General features: G+C 35.8%; 1 protein-coding gene across 3 annotated transcripts in view; it reads left to right on the top strand.

Moving 5' to 3' along the window:
* Nucleotides 1–5263, top strand: part of LOC142327926 (nucleolar complex protein 4 homolog) — a 59011-nt gene extending 53748 nt beyond the window's left edge. For 2 of the 3 annotated variants that reach the window (XM_075371302.1, XM_075371301.1), the window contains exons 9-10: nt 2136–2329; nt 5089–5263. In XM_075371302.1, coding sequence (XP_075227417.1) covers nt 2136–2329; nt 5089–5205 — 311 coding nt within the window. In that variant the 3' untranslated portion in view covers nt 5206–5263. The remainder of the gene's footprint in view (nt 1–2135; nt 2330–5088) is intronic. The other variant, XM_075371303.1, reaches the window with a different exon arrangement.
* Nucleotides 5264–15265: the final 10002 nt, after the last annotated feature.

The following is a 15265-nucleotide window of genomic DNA, read 5'->3' as shown; positions in this document are numbered from 1 at the left end:
GTAGACGACTGTCCGCCCTTAGCCCTCTTAGCCTCCCTTGTTGCTCTTTCACAGCGGGCTTAGGAGGAAGGCCCTCCACCTGTACCTCAACCGGTGTAACAGCAGAAGTGGACTGGCCGGTTGCAACCTCCATTACGTCTTGTAACAAAATTATTGCCGCCCCTACAGGTTCAGCAGCTTCCTCCTGTGATTCCTCCACAATGAAAGCCGGTACAGAAAAACTTCTCCACGATCGGAAATGTAGACCTCGTTCCAAGTTCAACGAAGGGTGCATTAACCCACATCCGGTGTCGGAAATTCGGCGAAGGATGGGATTCACCAAGATCCAAGAGGATTTGGTCGGAAAATGAAAAGAAAAGGAGATACACGCAAAGGAAGGTTGCTCCTACAAACTACTGATAGGACTTAGAAAAATAATCACTAGTCTCTTATAATAAATATTCAAAAATTTTTAAGTCTTTGTTTACCTGTTTCTGTGATGTAACACGCACAATCCAGCCATATGACTTAGGATAACCATATAACTTTCTTCTCTAGGTTAAATCTGATCAATTTTATTAAAGCCTAGTATAGGAAAAACATAAAACTCAATAAAATCGTAATCCGTAATCCAAAACTCTTGAGATTTTTAGACACGACCGCTGAATACAAGATCGACAAATCTTAACTGAGAAATCAAACAAAAACCGAAAAACTGTAAAGACATGGAGCGAAAAGACACACGTATATGCGCAGTGAAGTCTGAGAAAAGTTTTACGGTTTATAAAGTTATTTTATTTTTTATTTTTTATTTTGTTTTATTTTTTTAGGGTGGAAAATTTTACCAGAACATTTAACTTCAAAATTTGTGTTTGTCACCGGTTCTCTGATTATATTTCTGGTTTCATCACCTGTACAGAATTCTTTTAGTCGCGTTTATTAAACACGTATGTATAGATCTCCAAATAAGACCGGATACATTTTCTTACATTCTGTTGACATTTTCTAGTCAATTGGCAATATCAGTAGATTTAATCGATAATTAAAATGTATTTATATTTTAATTTTTTTTTTTGTTATTGCATACATAATCTTTAATGTTTCTTGTATTATGAATTTAAACTGGTAAATTTTAGAAACCTTTTTGTACACTATAATTTACATGTAGAAATTTGATTAAAATTAGTTTAGACTGTCTTGTCCAGTGGATTTAGATTTACATGAAAACAAGAGATATCATGAGTAGAGAGTATTATGAGCTATGTATACAAAACTTCAATTTATCGTATAATTTAACGCGTATGCGGTTAATAAGAAATAATCTTAAGAATATTTAAAATACATTTTACGCTTCGATACGTTTGAAGTGTTCTGAAAATCAGTCAAAAAAATGTTTCTTTAATAATGAAATCAAATTGAACGGTCAACAGAAAATTGATCGGGGACTATGATGAAATCTCTCTTGGTTTTCCAATACTGAGCTAAACTACTGATTTATTGGCATTGAATAATGCATCTAATTCAGAAAATATGAAGGGATGAACACATGTTCTCTATTATTCTTATTTGTTAATCTTAGCTGTTCTCTCTTCATTGGCCAGTGACATGAATTGAGTCAGATCTATTTCCGTATCACAGTTGTATTAACCTATATACAAATGCTGAATAATATTGAAAAATGATTATTTTATTATTATTGTGTGTGTGTGTGTGAATTAATATATATATATATATATATTTTTTTTTTTTTTATTTATTTATATTATTAAATCAAGCAAAGCAGAGAATAAATAAAGTAGGATGACTTACCTTATTTCATTATATGTGCAGGAGCACATTTTGAATAAAATAAAAAATGCATGATATGTATTATATTTTACGAAGTTATATAATGCAGCTGATGATGCGAGTAAATCGCGAACGCACTCCTGCTTATGTAGTGTAAGAAGGTAAATCATCCTACTTTATTTATTCTGTACTTTGATTGATCTAATAAAATAAATATATTTGTATATAGTACAGAGTATGATTCTTAAAAGAATTGATTTAAAAAATAAATAAATATATACACACACACACACACACACACACACACACGAGTATATAAGCATTTGTTTATAAAAAATTTTTTCTTAGAATTTCTTTATTTGTTGCAGTTGATGAAGATCCATTTATAATGGAAGAAAGTAATCCGATGCACACAAAAGCTCTTAGTAGTTCTTTATGGGAAGTAAAATCATTACAACATCATATTCTACCGCAGGTTTCTAAATTTGCTATGTTTATCAATGAACCTATACCTTCTGTTGAATGGGACTTATCTGACAGATTAGAAATAACCTCTGACCAGGTAATCATCATTAATGAAAAGCTACTGTATAGTATATAAATTATAGAACTCTCCATCGTTTTAATTTTTAGCAAACAGATGTAACATTAAATTACAACCGATAAAGATTTGTAGGCTGGATCTTAAAAATAAAAATAAGTTCTTGTTCTTTTAAAATTACATGACTAAATACTGTCAGCAATAATGTTAGATTTGGAGAATTATCTTTTATTTAAAAATAGTATTATAGGAAGAATGATGTATGAATATTTTAATGTTAATCCTCCTTTTTTTTTGCTCTTTTTTTTTAATTGTACTCCACCATAGAAGATATTTCTACAGTCTACAAACAAATGCTCTTTTGATATAAATAGTGATTTATATATTAAAAAACAACATGTTAAAAATGTGAGGGAATTACCTGCTAAGAATCAGTACAGAAATTAAAAAAAAGCTCATGTGTGTTTATAAAGTTATACTTCTTTGGCGTGAATAAAAAAATAATTTTTTTTACACACTGAAACAAATTTAAACCGAGTCAACTATCTAACCTAATTTGTAAAATTAGGTTTTTTATCACTGTCAGTACACAAATCACTGTCAGCTTGAACATTCCGAAGTTCCTGATCAATTTCACTCGTTGTTTGAAATACACCACACATTTTGCATATGATAGCAACTCACAAATAAATATTACTGGGAAAAAGAAGACAAAACACTAAAATGAAATAAGTATAATATTATGAATCGAACGTCACAAACAATTAAAACCAATGATAAACGCACAACCTTCTCGGCTCATCTATATGGTGTGGCACACACCGATAAATACAGTATTGTAAAAAAACAAAATAAATAAAATAAAGCATTCCTTTTCACTCCAAACTATAATTTCTTGGTTAACTCAAAACAATAACAAATGAATGACATTTACTTATTACGCGACAAACACGATTAAATGTTCTCTAGAAATAAAAACATAAACAGTCATTAAGTTCAAAATAATAATTATTTTTGTTAACTGTCTGAATATTAATTGTGATGTCACATGTGACTTTAAATAATAACAAACATAATGTCTATCAAGCGGACTGCCATATACGCCATGACAATGAAACGTGTGATGTATGTACAAACACCATTTTGACATTGACAAAATTTTGTAAAATTGTCTTTCTTGCATAAAATGAGATCGATGAAAAATCACCAGTCGGTCTTTTTAGCGTAAAACTGAACCTAGCAAAAAATCTTCAAGTGGTTTTCAAAGGGTTAAACGCTTTATCGACCAAAATTCCATAGGTATCCTTGATATTACATTTTTTTACAGAAAAGTGTGGTTTCATCTGGTAGTTTATGTAAATTCACAAAATATACAACTGTGATCAACAACTAACCCCCGTGAATTACATGAACAAGCTTTACACAAAGCAAAAAGTGGAGTTTGGATCGGTGAGAGTAGAACACGTATTGCAAGTCCAATCTTTTTTGAAAATATAGTTATAGTGATTGTTATTGTGCTGTTTTAACAAACTTCATTAGTCGGTTAACAAGTGGAAATCAAATCACGATTGGTTCCAACAAGATGGCACCACAGCACACACAGCAAATGGGTCTGTAACTTTTTTATCAAATTTCTGTGATGAACAAATCATTTTGAGGAGTTTGTGATCTGGACGATTGCCCGATCTGACTCCCCCAGATTTACTTTCTATGGCGGGCAGTGAAACAAGCAGTGTATCACAACAGACCGTGCATGATTGATGAACTAAAAACTGCAATAGTAGGATACATACAAGACATTCCAGTACATCAGCTAGTTAAAGTGCTTGAAACAAATTGAAACATGTGCAGTGTTATATTGTTGGAGGTGGCCATTTTCAAGACCCATTATAAATTATTCCAGTTGTAATATTCATTTTTACAAAATAATGAAATAAAAATACAAAGTAATGATTAAGAAAGTTTTTTCATTGCATTTCCATAATTCTGCAGTCGCAGTGCTCTGCAACTTTCTGAATGCTATGTATTTATTTTTTGTTTATAAGTTTAGTTCGTTCTTTTCAAAGTTAATGACTTGCTTTGTAAAATAAATTTAGAATTCAACATAAGAAGGCGAATAGATAACTATCATTATTTTGTTGATTTTACAGTTGTTAAGCAACAACTAACTGCAACAGCAGCAAAATGTGTAAAAATGATACCCAGCCAATACAAATAAAGGTCACATTCTATGACAGTTCCCCTCTTTGACACTACAGCTAGTTGCCGCAATAAAAAATAATGTCAGATACTCTGATTAAACTTTGTAGTTTAATGTACCTGAAGTTGTGACAAAAGATTAAAACTAAATTTTCTTTTTGATATAAAATTTTCACGATGAACTGCTCAAAATTCATAGAAATTGTTTTATAAATTTTGTTTCATAAAAATAGAAGTTTAAAATTTACCAAACATTTATGCATGAAAATACTAACAAAAAAAAAAATTGTTCATACCTAATTTTTGCTGAAATATATCAAATATATATTTGAAGTTTATATATTTATAATATAGAGTATATTATTGTACGTGTTTCCTGATTATTTTTGTGTCATTTTAAAACTTTGTAAGTATTATTATCATACATTTATAAATAATACAGTAATATTATCATATTTTATTATGAGTTACAATCACAATCATACAGGTTGGGTTGCTATCAAATTGATAGTGAGTCATCCTGCAGAAAGAAACATTATTATGAAATACTTTAAAAAGGGTAAAAATATATTTTGTTTCAGATATTTCATAAAGAAAGGAATAAGAAAGCAAAGACTATGTCTGTGACGTTTGAACGCCCCTCATCATTATCAATACCTAGAGGCTTTGCTTTCGATAAAATTTGGTTGTTACAATGATTGTTACAGTTTGTATTTTTATTTAATCTTTATTAAAAATTTTCTTTTGTTAATTAGATTTTTAATCTTTCATTAATTACACCTTCATCATGTTGTGTTATACATCGTACAATAATTGAAAACCTTTGTGATCAATTATAATTTGAGTTGTATTTGTTTAAAGATATACAGGCAACTGCTAATTAGTTATGACTTTAAGAGTTATTATTTAGAAACGTGTTTTCTTTAAGCTCTGTGCAAAATTAAATTAAGTATTAGTATTTTCTATAACCAAAGGCTTTATAATTTACTGATACTCATGTCAAATTTAATGACCGATGAAGGCAGTGCTAATTTCATCTCAGCTGTGAAAGTATCACATAGCATCATTCAGCTTATAGAGTTCTTTGAACACTAGCTTCCTTTACTGCCTTATTTACATTTATTGTAGCACTATAAATGGTTATTAGTTTATTAATCCATCAGTAATTACAATATGGTAAATGTTATATGGAATAACCCGGTTCAGATCTTATGTATGTAGTACAACTTTAACATGAGTTACAAATATTTATTAATTTTCATAAATTTAAAAAAGATATATATTTGGATAATTTGTAAAAACTGATCATCTTTATTATTAATAATTTTATTTCGCTTTTTTTTTAATATAGAAAAGAGCTACAGTCAACAGTTATTAAAATAATCCTGAAAATAAAAAATACCCAAAAACTTTTTGTGGAAATGTTTTCTTAAATTTAACACTAGATGATTGATTATTTTGATAGTTAAACAATCACATCAATAGATACTTATGAAATGCTATTTAAGAAAGAAAATACATTAATGGAAAAAAATAATGAAATAATAATAGAATATGGTACATTTACAGAGATTCAATACTTAGTCTAATAGTGTTTATTAAATAAAATTAAAAGATACAAAAAATTATTGTTTTTTAGGCGATCCCAATTGAAAGCATTAACTTAACTTTAAAATATCAGAACTGCTGAAACGTCTACCTCAGATCAATACTATCATAAGTTAATACACGCCTGTTGTATAGGGTTGAATAAAATAAAATGTATCCTGAGAAAGATAGCTTGAATCTTAACCAAATCACACAGATATATCTTTCCATGAAAAACGTTTAAGAGGAGGGACAACAGTTTAACATTTTTGTTATAATGTTTTTATGCGATTTTAATTTTTTTTTATTCAAATATCAAAACTTTTCAATTACTTGAAATACTTTTTTCAATACTTGAAAATATTTTTGGATCTATTTCATTCCCCAGTTATTTTCGGGGTTGACAATTTATAATATATTAATTTTTTATGTATACTTTTTCAATTGAAGTTTGTGTCTTATTAGAAATGATGTCGGGCTTAAAGTTAACAATAACTAAAAATACACTCTGGTTTAATGAGAAATGAGAGTAGATTTTTTTTTTCTGGGCACACAAGAAAATGTTATCAGCGTCTGGACACAATATTACTATAGTAAACAATTTAACTTAACAACACTAAACTTAAAAATTAAATAACAATAGTATAAAACAAACAGAATCAACAATTAAAATGCACAGTATCATAACGAAAAAAATTCCTCATACAGTACAACATATAGATGTGAAGTACCTATGCTGCACACTATAGGAGAAATAAAACTACAATGAAATAACAGTATTAAAAATCTAATGTAAAACAACAAAATTACCTTCTGGCACACACCAAATGGCATAAATAGATGAAATACATTATAGTAATAATCAAATATTTGAATATATATAGACGGCCTTAAGAAATTAAGACATTTGATAACATTGTCATATTGTTCCCTAAAATATTTTGGATGTTAGCTCCTAATTTAAATTTCTGATGCAATGCCATGTAATACAGTCCACAAGGTTATGTTATACCGTTAGTTGGCAGTCACAGCAAACACCACCAAGTATGTCTGGGTCATGAGATGCCCATGAGTGAGTTTAGTGTTCCCTATTCGCAAATGGCAAATAACTTCCTCTCGATGGTTATTCCTGCAAGAAGAGCTCCACGGTGACATAGTGTTCTGAAGCGGATGAAGTTTATTGTTGAAGATAGCATTCCATTCACTTTGCCACTCATCACGAACCACCCTCTTCAGAAAACAAACATCGTCTGAAACAATGCGATTAGTGAAAGGAGGCTGAAACCAAGCCTCTTTTGCCACTCTCTCGGTGCACTCATTGCCTGAAATTCCAATATGGCTGTTGATCCAGCAGTGGCTTGCACTTGTGTTATACCGAGACATTTTATAAATAATAAACTGTAATCTCAAAGACAACAGGATGTCTGGAGTACATGTCACTAATCGCCTGCAAGGCATTTATGGAATCTGAAGACAAGTATCTGCTGAAACGTTGGGTTAAATATATTTAAGGCCTTATTAATAGCATACAGCTTCATGATGAAAACACCGGTGATGTTGAGAAGGTCAAACATGTATATTCTATTGTCAACCGCAACAGCACAACCAACAAAATTATATTTAGAGCCATCTGTGTAAACAACAGCATCAAGATTCATGCTTTTTACAATATTATAAAATTTTTCTTGTTAGATAACTGGATTTGTGTACGTTTTATGATACTGACAAAGACTAAAGCAATAATTTGCGAGAGAAGGCCAAAGGGGGTTAATAGCATTGGGTAACAGTAAGAACTGGAGGTAATTGTATATTTGGAGATAAGAAAAGGCGGTGAGCTGTGTTATTTAGCAGGACAGTAGATTTTGGTCGTTCCTGATATCGATTAAGATGCTGGTTGGAGAACACGCTTTAAATGTCAGATGATTTGGTTGTGCCTTAATGTGAGCTATGTAGGAGCAGATCACTTGGTTTGGTGAGCCAAAGAGATGGCTCACCATTGTACACTAGTAGACTTACCTTGGGGCTTGAACAAAATGCACCTGTATCAAGACAGACAAATGATTGATGAACTACATCGAGCATTCTAAGAACAGTGGCCTATGTACATGAATAACCCATACAGCCGTAGTCCAAGCTGGATGAACCAAAGCTCGGTAGAAGCGCAACATCCATATTCGATCAGCTCCCCAACAGTGGTCTCTAATTCTTTGGTCTCTTCACGAGCAGAGTATTTGCATTGTATAAAGTCTTTTACAGTGCTATTTTTAAGCTGATGGTTGAGTGTGTAACTTCCCCAGTTTCACAATTTTGCTGTCTGAGAACTGTTACAACAGTTTTGCGCCTTTATTGTTTAGACGATTCATCTCCATTTCACGGGCATTCAGAGTGTTTTGGTACACGATTTGTTTGAGTACCTGCCTCATCCTGGCGAAGAGAGTGGCAATGATTTTTGTTGTCAGTCCATGTTATGAGCAATGGGCCTTTACCTTTAATTCTGCTCGTGCTCTTTTAGAGTGGGGGCCATAATCTGTAACTGTGTGTTGATCTTTGATTTCACGCATTTGATCCAGTAGCGGCAAAGAGTCAGGAGTCAGGATAATACAAAAGGTCTCCCTTCAGCTGCCCATGACTCGCTGCAAGTAGTCATCGTGCTTGTGGACTTGTGTCCAACATTTCTGGATAGAAGTAATACAGTTAGCATTTTGTTCATATATTGTTAGGTCAGGGAATGTACGACCCATGACCGATTTTAGAGAAGTAGGTAAAAAGCCTAGCCAGAGGTTTTTCCTTCGACCTCCTGAAACACTGGTTCAGACAATGATGGTTCAGAATTGGATGTAGGGGTGACCACCCAGGAGGGTATGGACCCAATCATTGAAGAGTTTTCACAAGCCGGGGGCAGGCCTGACAGCTCTGCCCCATTGGCCCATAATGTTTGGGCGGAAAGTAGGTGGCATGTTTTTCTATTTAGCAAACCCCAAGAGTACCAGTGCAGCTACCAAGGGGAGATTATTGCTGCGTCTAGAATTCTTCCAAGCACTTTTCACAGCTCTCATGGAGGGTTTTGAAAATCTTGCCTCAAAGCCTAAGGAAGTAATTGCAGTTCAAAGACTGGCCCCAGCCACAATGCAGCCGTGTAGGTATGCTGAGGTGGTTAGGGACAGACATAGAAACCTGAGGTTGCGTTTGTCAACAGAGGCCAACCTGGAGAGGTTGGCCTTTGGGGTGACCAGAAGGGTCTTAAAATCCAAAACATCAAAGAAACCAATAAGGGATTAGTTGTAGTAGCAGATGATAAAGAGACCATTCAGGCAATTAGAGATTCCACAGTGGTTAAGAGATTGAATGTAAAAGCAGACCTGAAGAAAATGCATAGGCCCCACATTATAGTTTATGATATTGACTGTGGCCTTACCGATGAGGATGTCTTGTACCTCATTAGGGAGCAGAACACTGATTTGGATGAAGCCACCTTCCTGCAGGACTGCAGGCTGGTCTTTAAAACAGACATGATACCCAGAAATATCACAGAATCTTTGAAGTGGGTTCTGGTCTCTCAAAAATTTATGTCTGCAGGAAGACTATTTATCGATTTAGGGACCTGCCGAGTAAAAGAGTACATGGATGCCCAAAGATGTTTCAAGTGCTGCAGATATGGTCACAGGGCTAAATTTTGTAAGTTTGCCTTGGTGTGTGCGCTTTGTGGTGAGGAGGGCCACAAGCGTGATGATTGTTCGGATAGGTCCTAGGCTCTGGCCTGTGCTAACTGTAAAAGATTGTATAAGAATCATGAGCACCCTGTTGTTAGTAAGGAGTGTGGCTATTACATAAGGGCCATTGAGCTGTACTTTAATTCCTTAGATTGTTAGGTTCAATCAACTTAATGCCCAGAGTGCTTGTGTAGTTCAGGTTGAGTTAGGTGAGGTTGTAGAGAGACATAGCCTCGATCTTGTCCTTCTGCAGCACCCATATGCAACTAGGGGTAATCTGCCAGGCTTTCACAGCTGAAAAAGTTTTGTGTAGGGCATACATGTATGTCTGCACTATTCTGTGCAGGAAGTTGCTCGATAGTGTCTTTATATGGCAGGTTTCTGATAAGCATCATATTGTGGTCAGATTTGCCATTCCCAGACAGAACCTTACAGTTATTTCATATTTACAATACGGGGATCCCACTGAGAAACATTTAGGGTGATGGGTTAAAATCCTTTGTATTGTGGATGCTATTGTTCGTGCCGATGTTAATGCGAAGTTGCTTTTTTGGCACAGTGGGATCACTGATCATGGTAGTGAATTAATTGAAAGTTTCATCGTACAGCATAATTTTGAGGTCTTTAATGTTGGAGACCAGTTGGCTGCTTATGTTGGTGTGGTTGACGGACGAAGGGCCTTTACCAGTGGTAGGAATTCCTACCACTGGTAAGGGTCCTGTCAGAGCCCTGATCTCTGACAGGATCAGGGCTGGTCTGTGGTCAACGACTGTTCTAGCGATCATCAGTTGATACTTTTTGAAATAGCAGATGAGCTGCACGATGGCCATGAGGGACACCTTCCTGTTTACCAGGGGTGCTTCCTGCATAGGAACATAGGAAGGCAGACTGGCTGAAATTTTCCTCTTTGTTGGAGTCCAGAATGGAGATTTTTTTCAAGACCTTGATGGCCTGCCATAGATGTCCTGGCAGAAGATTTCCTGGCAGCAGCTGAAGCCACCATTCCTAGAGGCACTGGCCAGGAACATATATCTCGTTGGTAGTCTCAGAATCTGGCAGCAATGAAACAGTCTGTGAATCGACTCACAAGGGCTGCGCAACAAGAGGGTGATCCTGATCAGTGTGCGGCCCTAACTGCGGATTACCGCAGAAGGAGGGCTAGGTACTTTCTATCGCATTAGGTCGTCCAAGCATAATTCCTGGTGTTCCTTCGTTCAGAAACAAGGGAATAGAGATCCTTGGGGTGTTGTATACAGAGCCCTTGGGCATAAGCACAAGAAAGAGGCCCTCTTGTCAGCTTTGTCGACCCGTGAGGGTGTGGTAAGGACTGTGTCCTTAATATTTTGCTGAATGATTTGCTCCAGATGACACTGTGGTAGGTGGTGAGTGAGGTTTCATACCACCGGTGTATCAAATGGGAATTCACGGTTTTCGAGACTGACTTACAATCTTCTGAGATTACTGAGGTGGAGGTGCGTTAGGTGATCTGCAGTATGGCATGGCACAAGGCCCCCAGATATGATTGTATCACAGTGGAGCTCCTCATTCGAGCACTTCCAGTAGTTCTTGGTCCTCTAACTAGAATTTATAATAGGTTGCTCTTTGCTGGACACTTTCCAGTGTGTTGGAAGCATGGAGACTTGGTATTGTTGTTCAAAGGTGGCGACAAAAATCCTACTGTTAGTTTTTCTTACTGTCTACTAATGCTCTTGCCTATGATTGGTAAGGTTTTTAAGAAAGTCCCATATTTGTGTATTAATGTTACATTGGTCACTGATCATTTGCTAATGGACAACCAGTATGATTTTCAACTGGGCAAGAGCACTGAGGATGCCATACTAAAGGTAATGCATACATCTTCCTCTAGTTCATGCAAATACATATTAGGGATTTTTCTGGACATATCTGGGGCATTTAATAACTTATGGTGGCCCTCTGCCCTGTTTCAGATGCAGAAATATAAATGTACACAAAATGAATTAGAAGGCTCTCAAGTTATTTCAGCCATTGGACTGTTTCCCTGCATGATGGCGGCTCATACATTTGTAAGACCCTAACTAAAAGGATGCCCTCAGGGCAGTATTCTGAGTCCCCTTCTTTGGATTATAAAATTTGATTCCATGTTGCATTTGAGGTAGCCATGTGGTTGTCATGACATTGCTTATCCTGACAGTGTGCTGCTGCTGATTGAAGGAGATTCGCTTAACGAAGTAGAGTTCCAAGCTGCTCATGCTTGTGAGACAGTCCGGCTGTGGAGTCTCCAACATAAGATGATTTTCAGCCTAGAGAAAACCACAGTGATGTTGCTTAAGGGCTGATTGGCTACTTCCTGACGAATCTGGGTTCCAGCCTAGGCATTGGATTGGTTGGAGGTAGACGCATTGGCATCATGCCACGGTTATATTGGTATTGTTTGCAATTCGATTTGGGGTTTCTGCTGGTGGGGGTTGGTCGTGCTGCCAGGGTATGGTAGCCTGTGCGATTGGGGGCATAGTTTCATCCCGCCGGTGGCGGTCCCTGATTGTGACTTGGTAATGCCGCATGAGACTCCATGATAGGATTGGGTGGGAGTGCAGGGTTTGTCCCCGGCTCCTGTGCGAACCGGGATGAGGTTATGTTCCCCTTGTTAAGTGACTTAATTTGGTCTACTTATTTTGGTGTAGGTCTGAATTTCTGTGTTGTGTAAAACATAATGTTGATTGGTATGAGTGTAGCACTGTATTAACTTAAAACTCATTTGTTTTCGAAGGCATTCACAGTCACGAACGGTGTTGTCAAATTTACACGAGGCGCGGGGTCTGTAATCTTGGTTAGTTAGTTTGATGGAATCACTTTAGGTTGTATGTGAAGATGCCCATTTAAGGTCTATGTGAAGGCAAAATTTGATTTGCATTTTAGTTATGCAGATGTCTCCCGAGGCATTTACATTGGTAGCATCCTGACCGAGGCTTGGTTGATGACTGTGAGATGTAATCACTTAGAGGGTCTTAGAGGGTCTCTGGTCTAAAGACGACCTCTGGTAAAGCTCCTCAGGGCTTGGAATGGAGGGGGTGGTGTAGCGACCAGTAACGTCACAAGGTGGGTGTCTTCCCCCTACGGGGTTGGCTCCCCAATGAGTATTAAATAAAATCTCAGCATGTCTGCATTTTTAGACATTTTACCTTGAGCTCCTCTTTAAATATGTTTCTCACATCAGTCACTGGTCAAACCACACTTCTAAAAATCTAACCTGCATCATGGTTCATATAAAAACAGTTGAGGGTCATTATGTTCCCTCACCAGGAAAAAAGCAATTGCATTTCGTTTTCTTTGGGAAAAACATAAATCCAGTCATTTTACACCACGATTCTAAACAGGATATTGTACTTTGGAGCATCCCTTTGATAGTAGCCAAAGTTCTAGATGCAACGTAGATTGAAAAATCATCTACAAATAACAAACACATGAGAACAGGTTTTTGAATACAGTACCTATCAGTAAAAAAGACTTTTTGTTTTTGTTTTCACATCACAGTTGTTATAGTGTTATGGTTATGGCAAACAAGGTAACAATTTGGATAGTTCCCTGTGGTATTCAGTTTTCTAGGATAAAAGTTTTCGATGCCGTTGTTCCAACTTAAACTCAAAAACCGACTACTGAGTAAACCCCTGATAAATGCAAGGCGATTCGCTCGTATACCTCATTTGTGTAGTATATTGAGGATTTCCATCCTCCAAGCTGTGTTGTATGCCTTTCGTATATTGAAAAAAAAAGCAACAGGGCATTGGCAAAGTAGGAAGGCATTTTGAATAACAAATTCTAGTGCAACCACTTGATCGACAGACAATCTACCATGGCGGAAACCACATTGTTTGGGTAATTAAGGAATTTCTTTCAAGAAACCACACTAGACAACAGTTTACCACTTGTTCCATCAACTTACACAGGGAGAGAGAATGTTCACAGTCAAAGAGATAGGACAATAACTTAAAGAGCACATTTACTTTACCAGGTTTCAGTACGGGAATCACCAATGCTCTGACCAAGAAACTGGAAAAACCTGGTCAAAGATTATTTTATTGAGACAAAGATAATAATAAAGTATCCAGGAGGTAAGATAACATACTGAGCCTGATATTAACATTTCCAGGGGAAATGTCATGGCAATTATTCAAGGTATACCTTAGCTCTTCAAAAGAAAAGGGATCTTTAATTCATTTTGCAAGTCTCCAATAACAAACAGGACATCTTGACCCCGTAGGGAAGATACCCCCTCGTGACATGTATGACTGTCACACCACCCCCACCATACCTAGCTGTTAGGGGCTTTACTAGAGGTCATCTTCAATAAGCCTCAAAACATGTTTCAGTTTGGCTTCAGTCAAGATGCCATTGATGCGATTGCCACGAGTGACATTCCCATCAATGTTCAACATCTAAATTGGACCTACAACACATACATAATGTCTCAAACGAGACCGCACCGATTGAACTCTTCATTGATTCTATCCGAAGGGAGAGCGAGTCCAACATGCAAATTCTGAAACCTCAACATCAAAACAGCAGAATAACAAAAACTTAAACCATTAAACCAAACAGCCAACCATAAACATAACACTTTCAACTATAAAACAAAGCAACAAAAACATAAAATTAATAAAAACAATATAAGAAATACCAAACTCTGCAATACATAAACAACCCAGAAACTATACTAACACAAACCACATAATCGTAACAGAAATAACACAAACACAAAACCGAAGAACAACACAAGACTTAAAAAACTTTTTAAGAGAAACCTAACCGAAAAGTAACAAAAACTAAAAACACTAAGCTAAATTAAACCAAACATAAAAACAACAATACAACCACTATAAAGAAGCCAATTGGAAACAAACCAAACCAAATAAGACTAAAACAGAAACATATAAACAATAAAAAAACTAACCAACAAACCCGATACTATCACCAAATATTAAAACAAAAACATATCAAAGAAGCCTTCACATCCAACTCCACGGGACTGTCTGTCACTAGAAATCAATACAACTGATTAATAAATCCTACGCATGCTTGTACACAGGACAGCTCGCAGACTTGCAATCATGATTATCAGGCTTCCCTACCCGAACACAATTAACGTAACAAAGAGAACCTCGTCCTTCTTTACTTTGCAATCCTTGGTGTGATGACCCCTTCACTTCAAAAAGAACAAATTTCCACGTTCGGTATAACAGTACACAGTACGTTCGTACAGTATAACCGCTCTTTTTCATCAAAGCTTTGTGTAATTCCTTATTGCATTTTACTACATATTTAACATAACATGATTCCCAACTACTTGTCCAAAATACAACTGAATTTCATACAAAATTCACTCTCATTATAATTGGTGTTCTGGGCCCAGACAGTGTTGATAAAATCCTCCTCTCCAAGGTTTCGAGGGACATCATATACTATCATCCTAGATCTCAAATGC

The sequence above is a fragment of the Lycorma delicatula genome, chromosome 7 (genome assembly GCF_047948215.1).
Source record: "Lycorma delicatula isolate Av1 chromosome 7, ASM4794821v1, whole genome shotgun sequence".
In the NCBI taxonomy this organism is placed as follows: Eukaryota; Metazoa; Arthropoda; class Insecta; order Hemiptera; family Fulgoridae; genus Lycorma; species Lycorma delicatula.
This window is presented reverse-complemented; position numbering and strand designations above follow the sequence as displayed.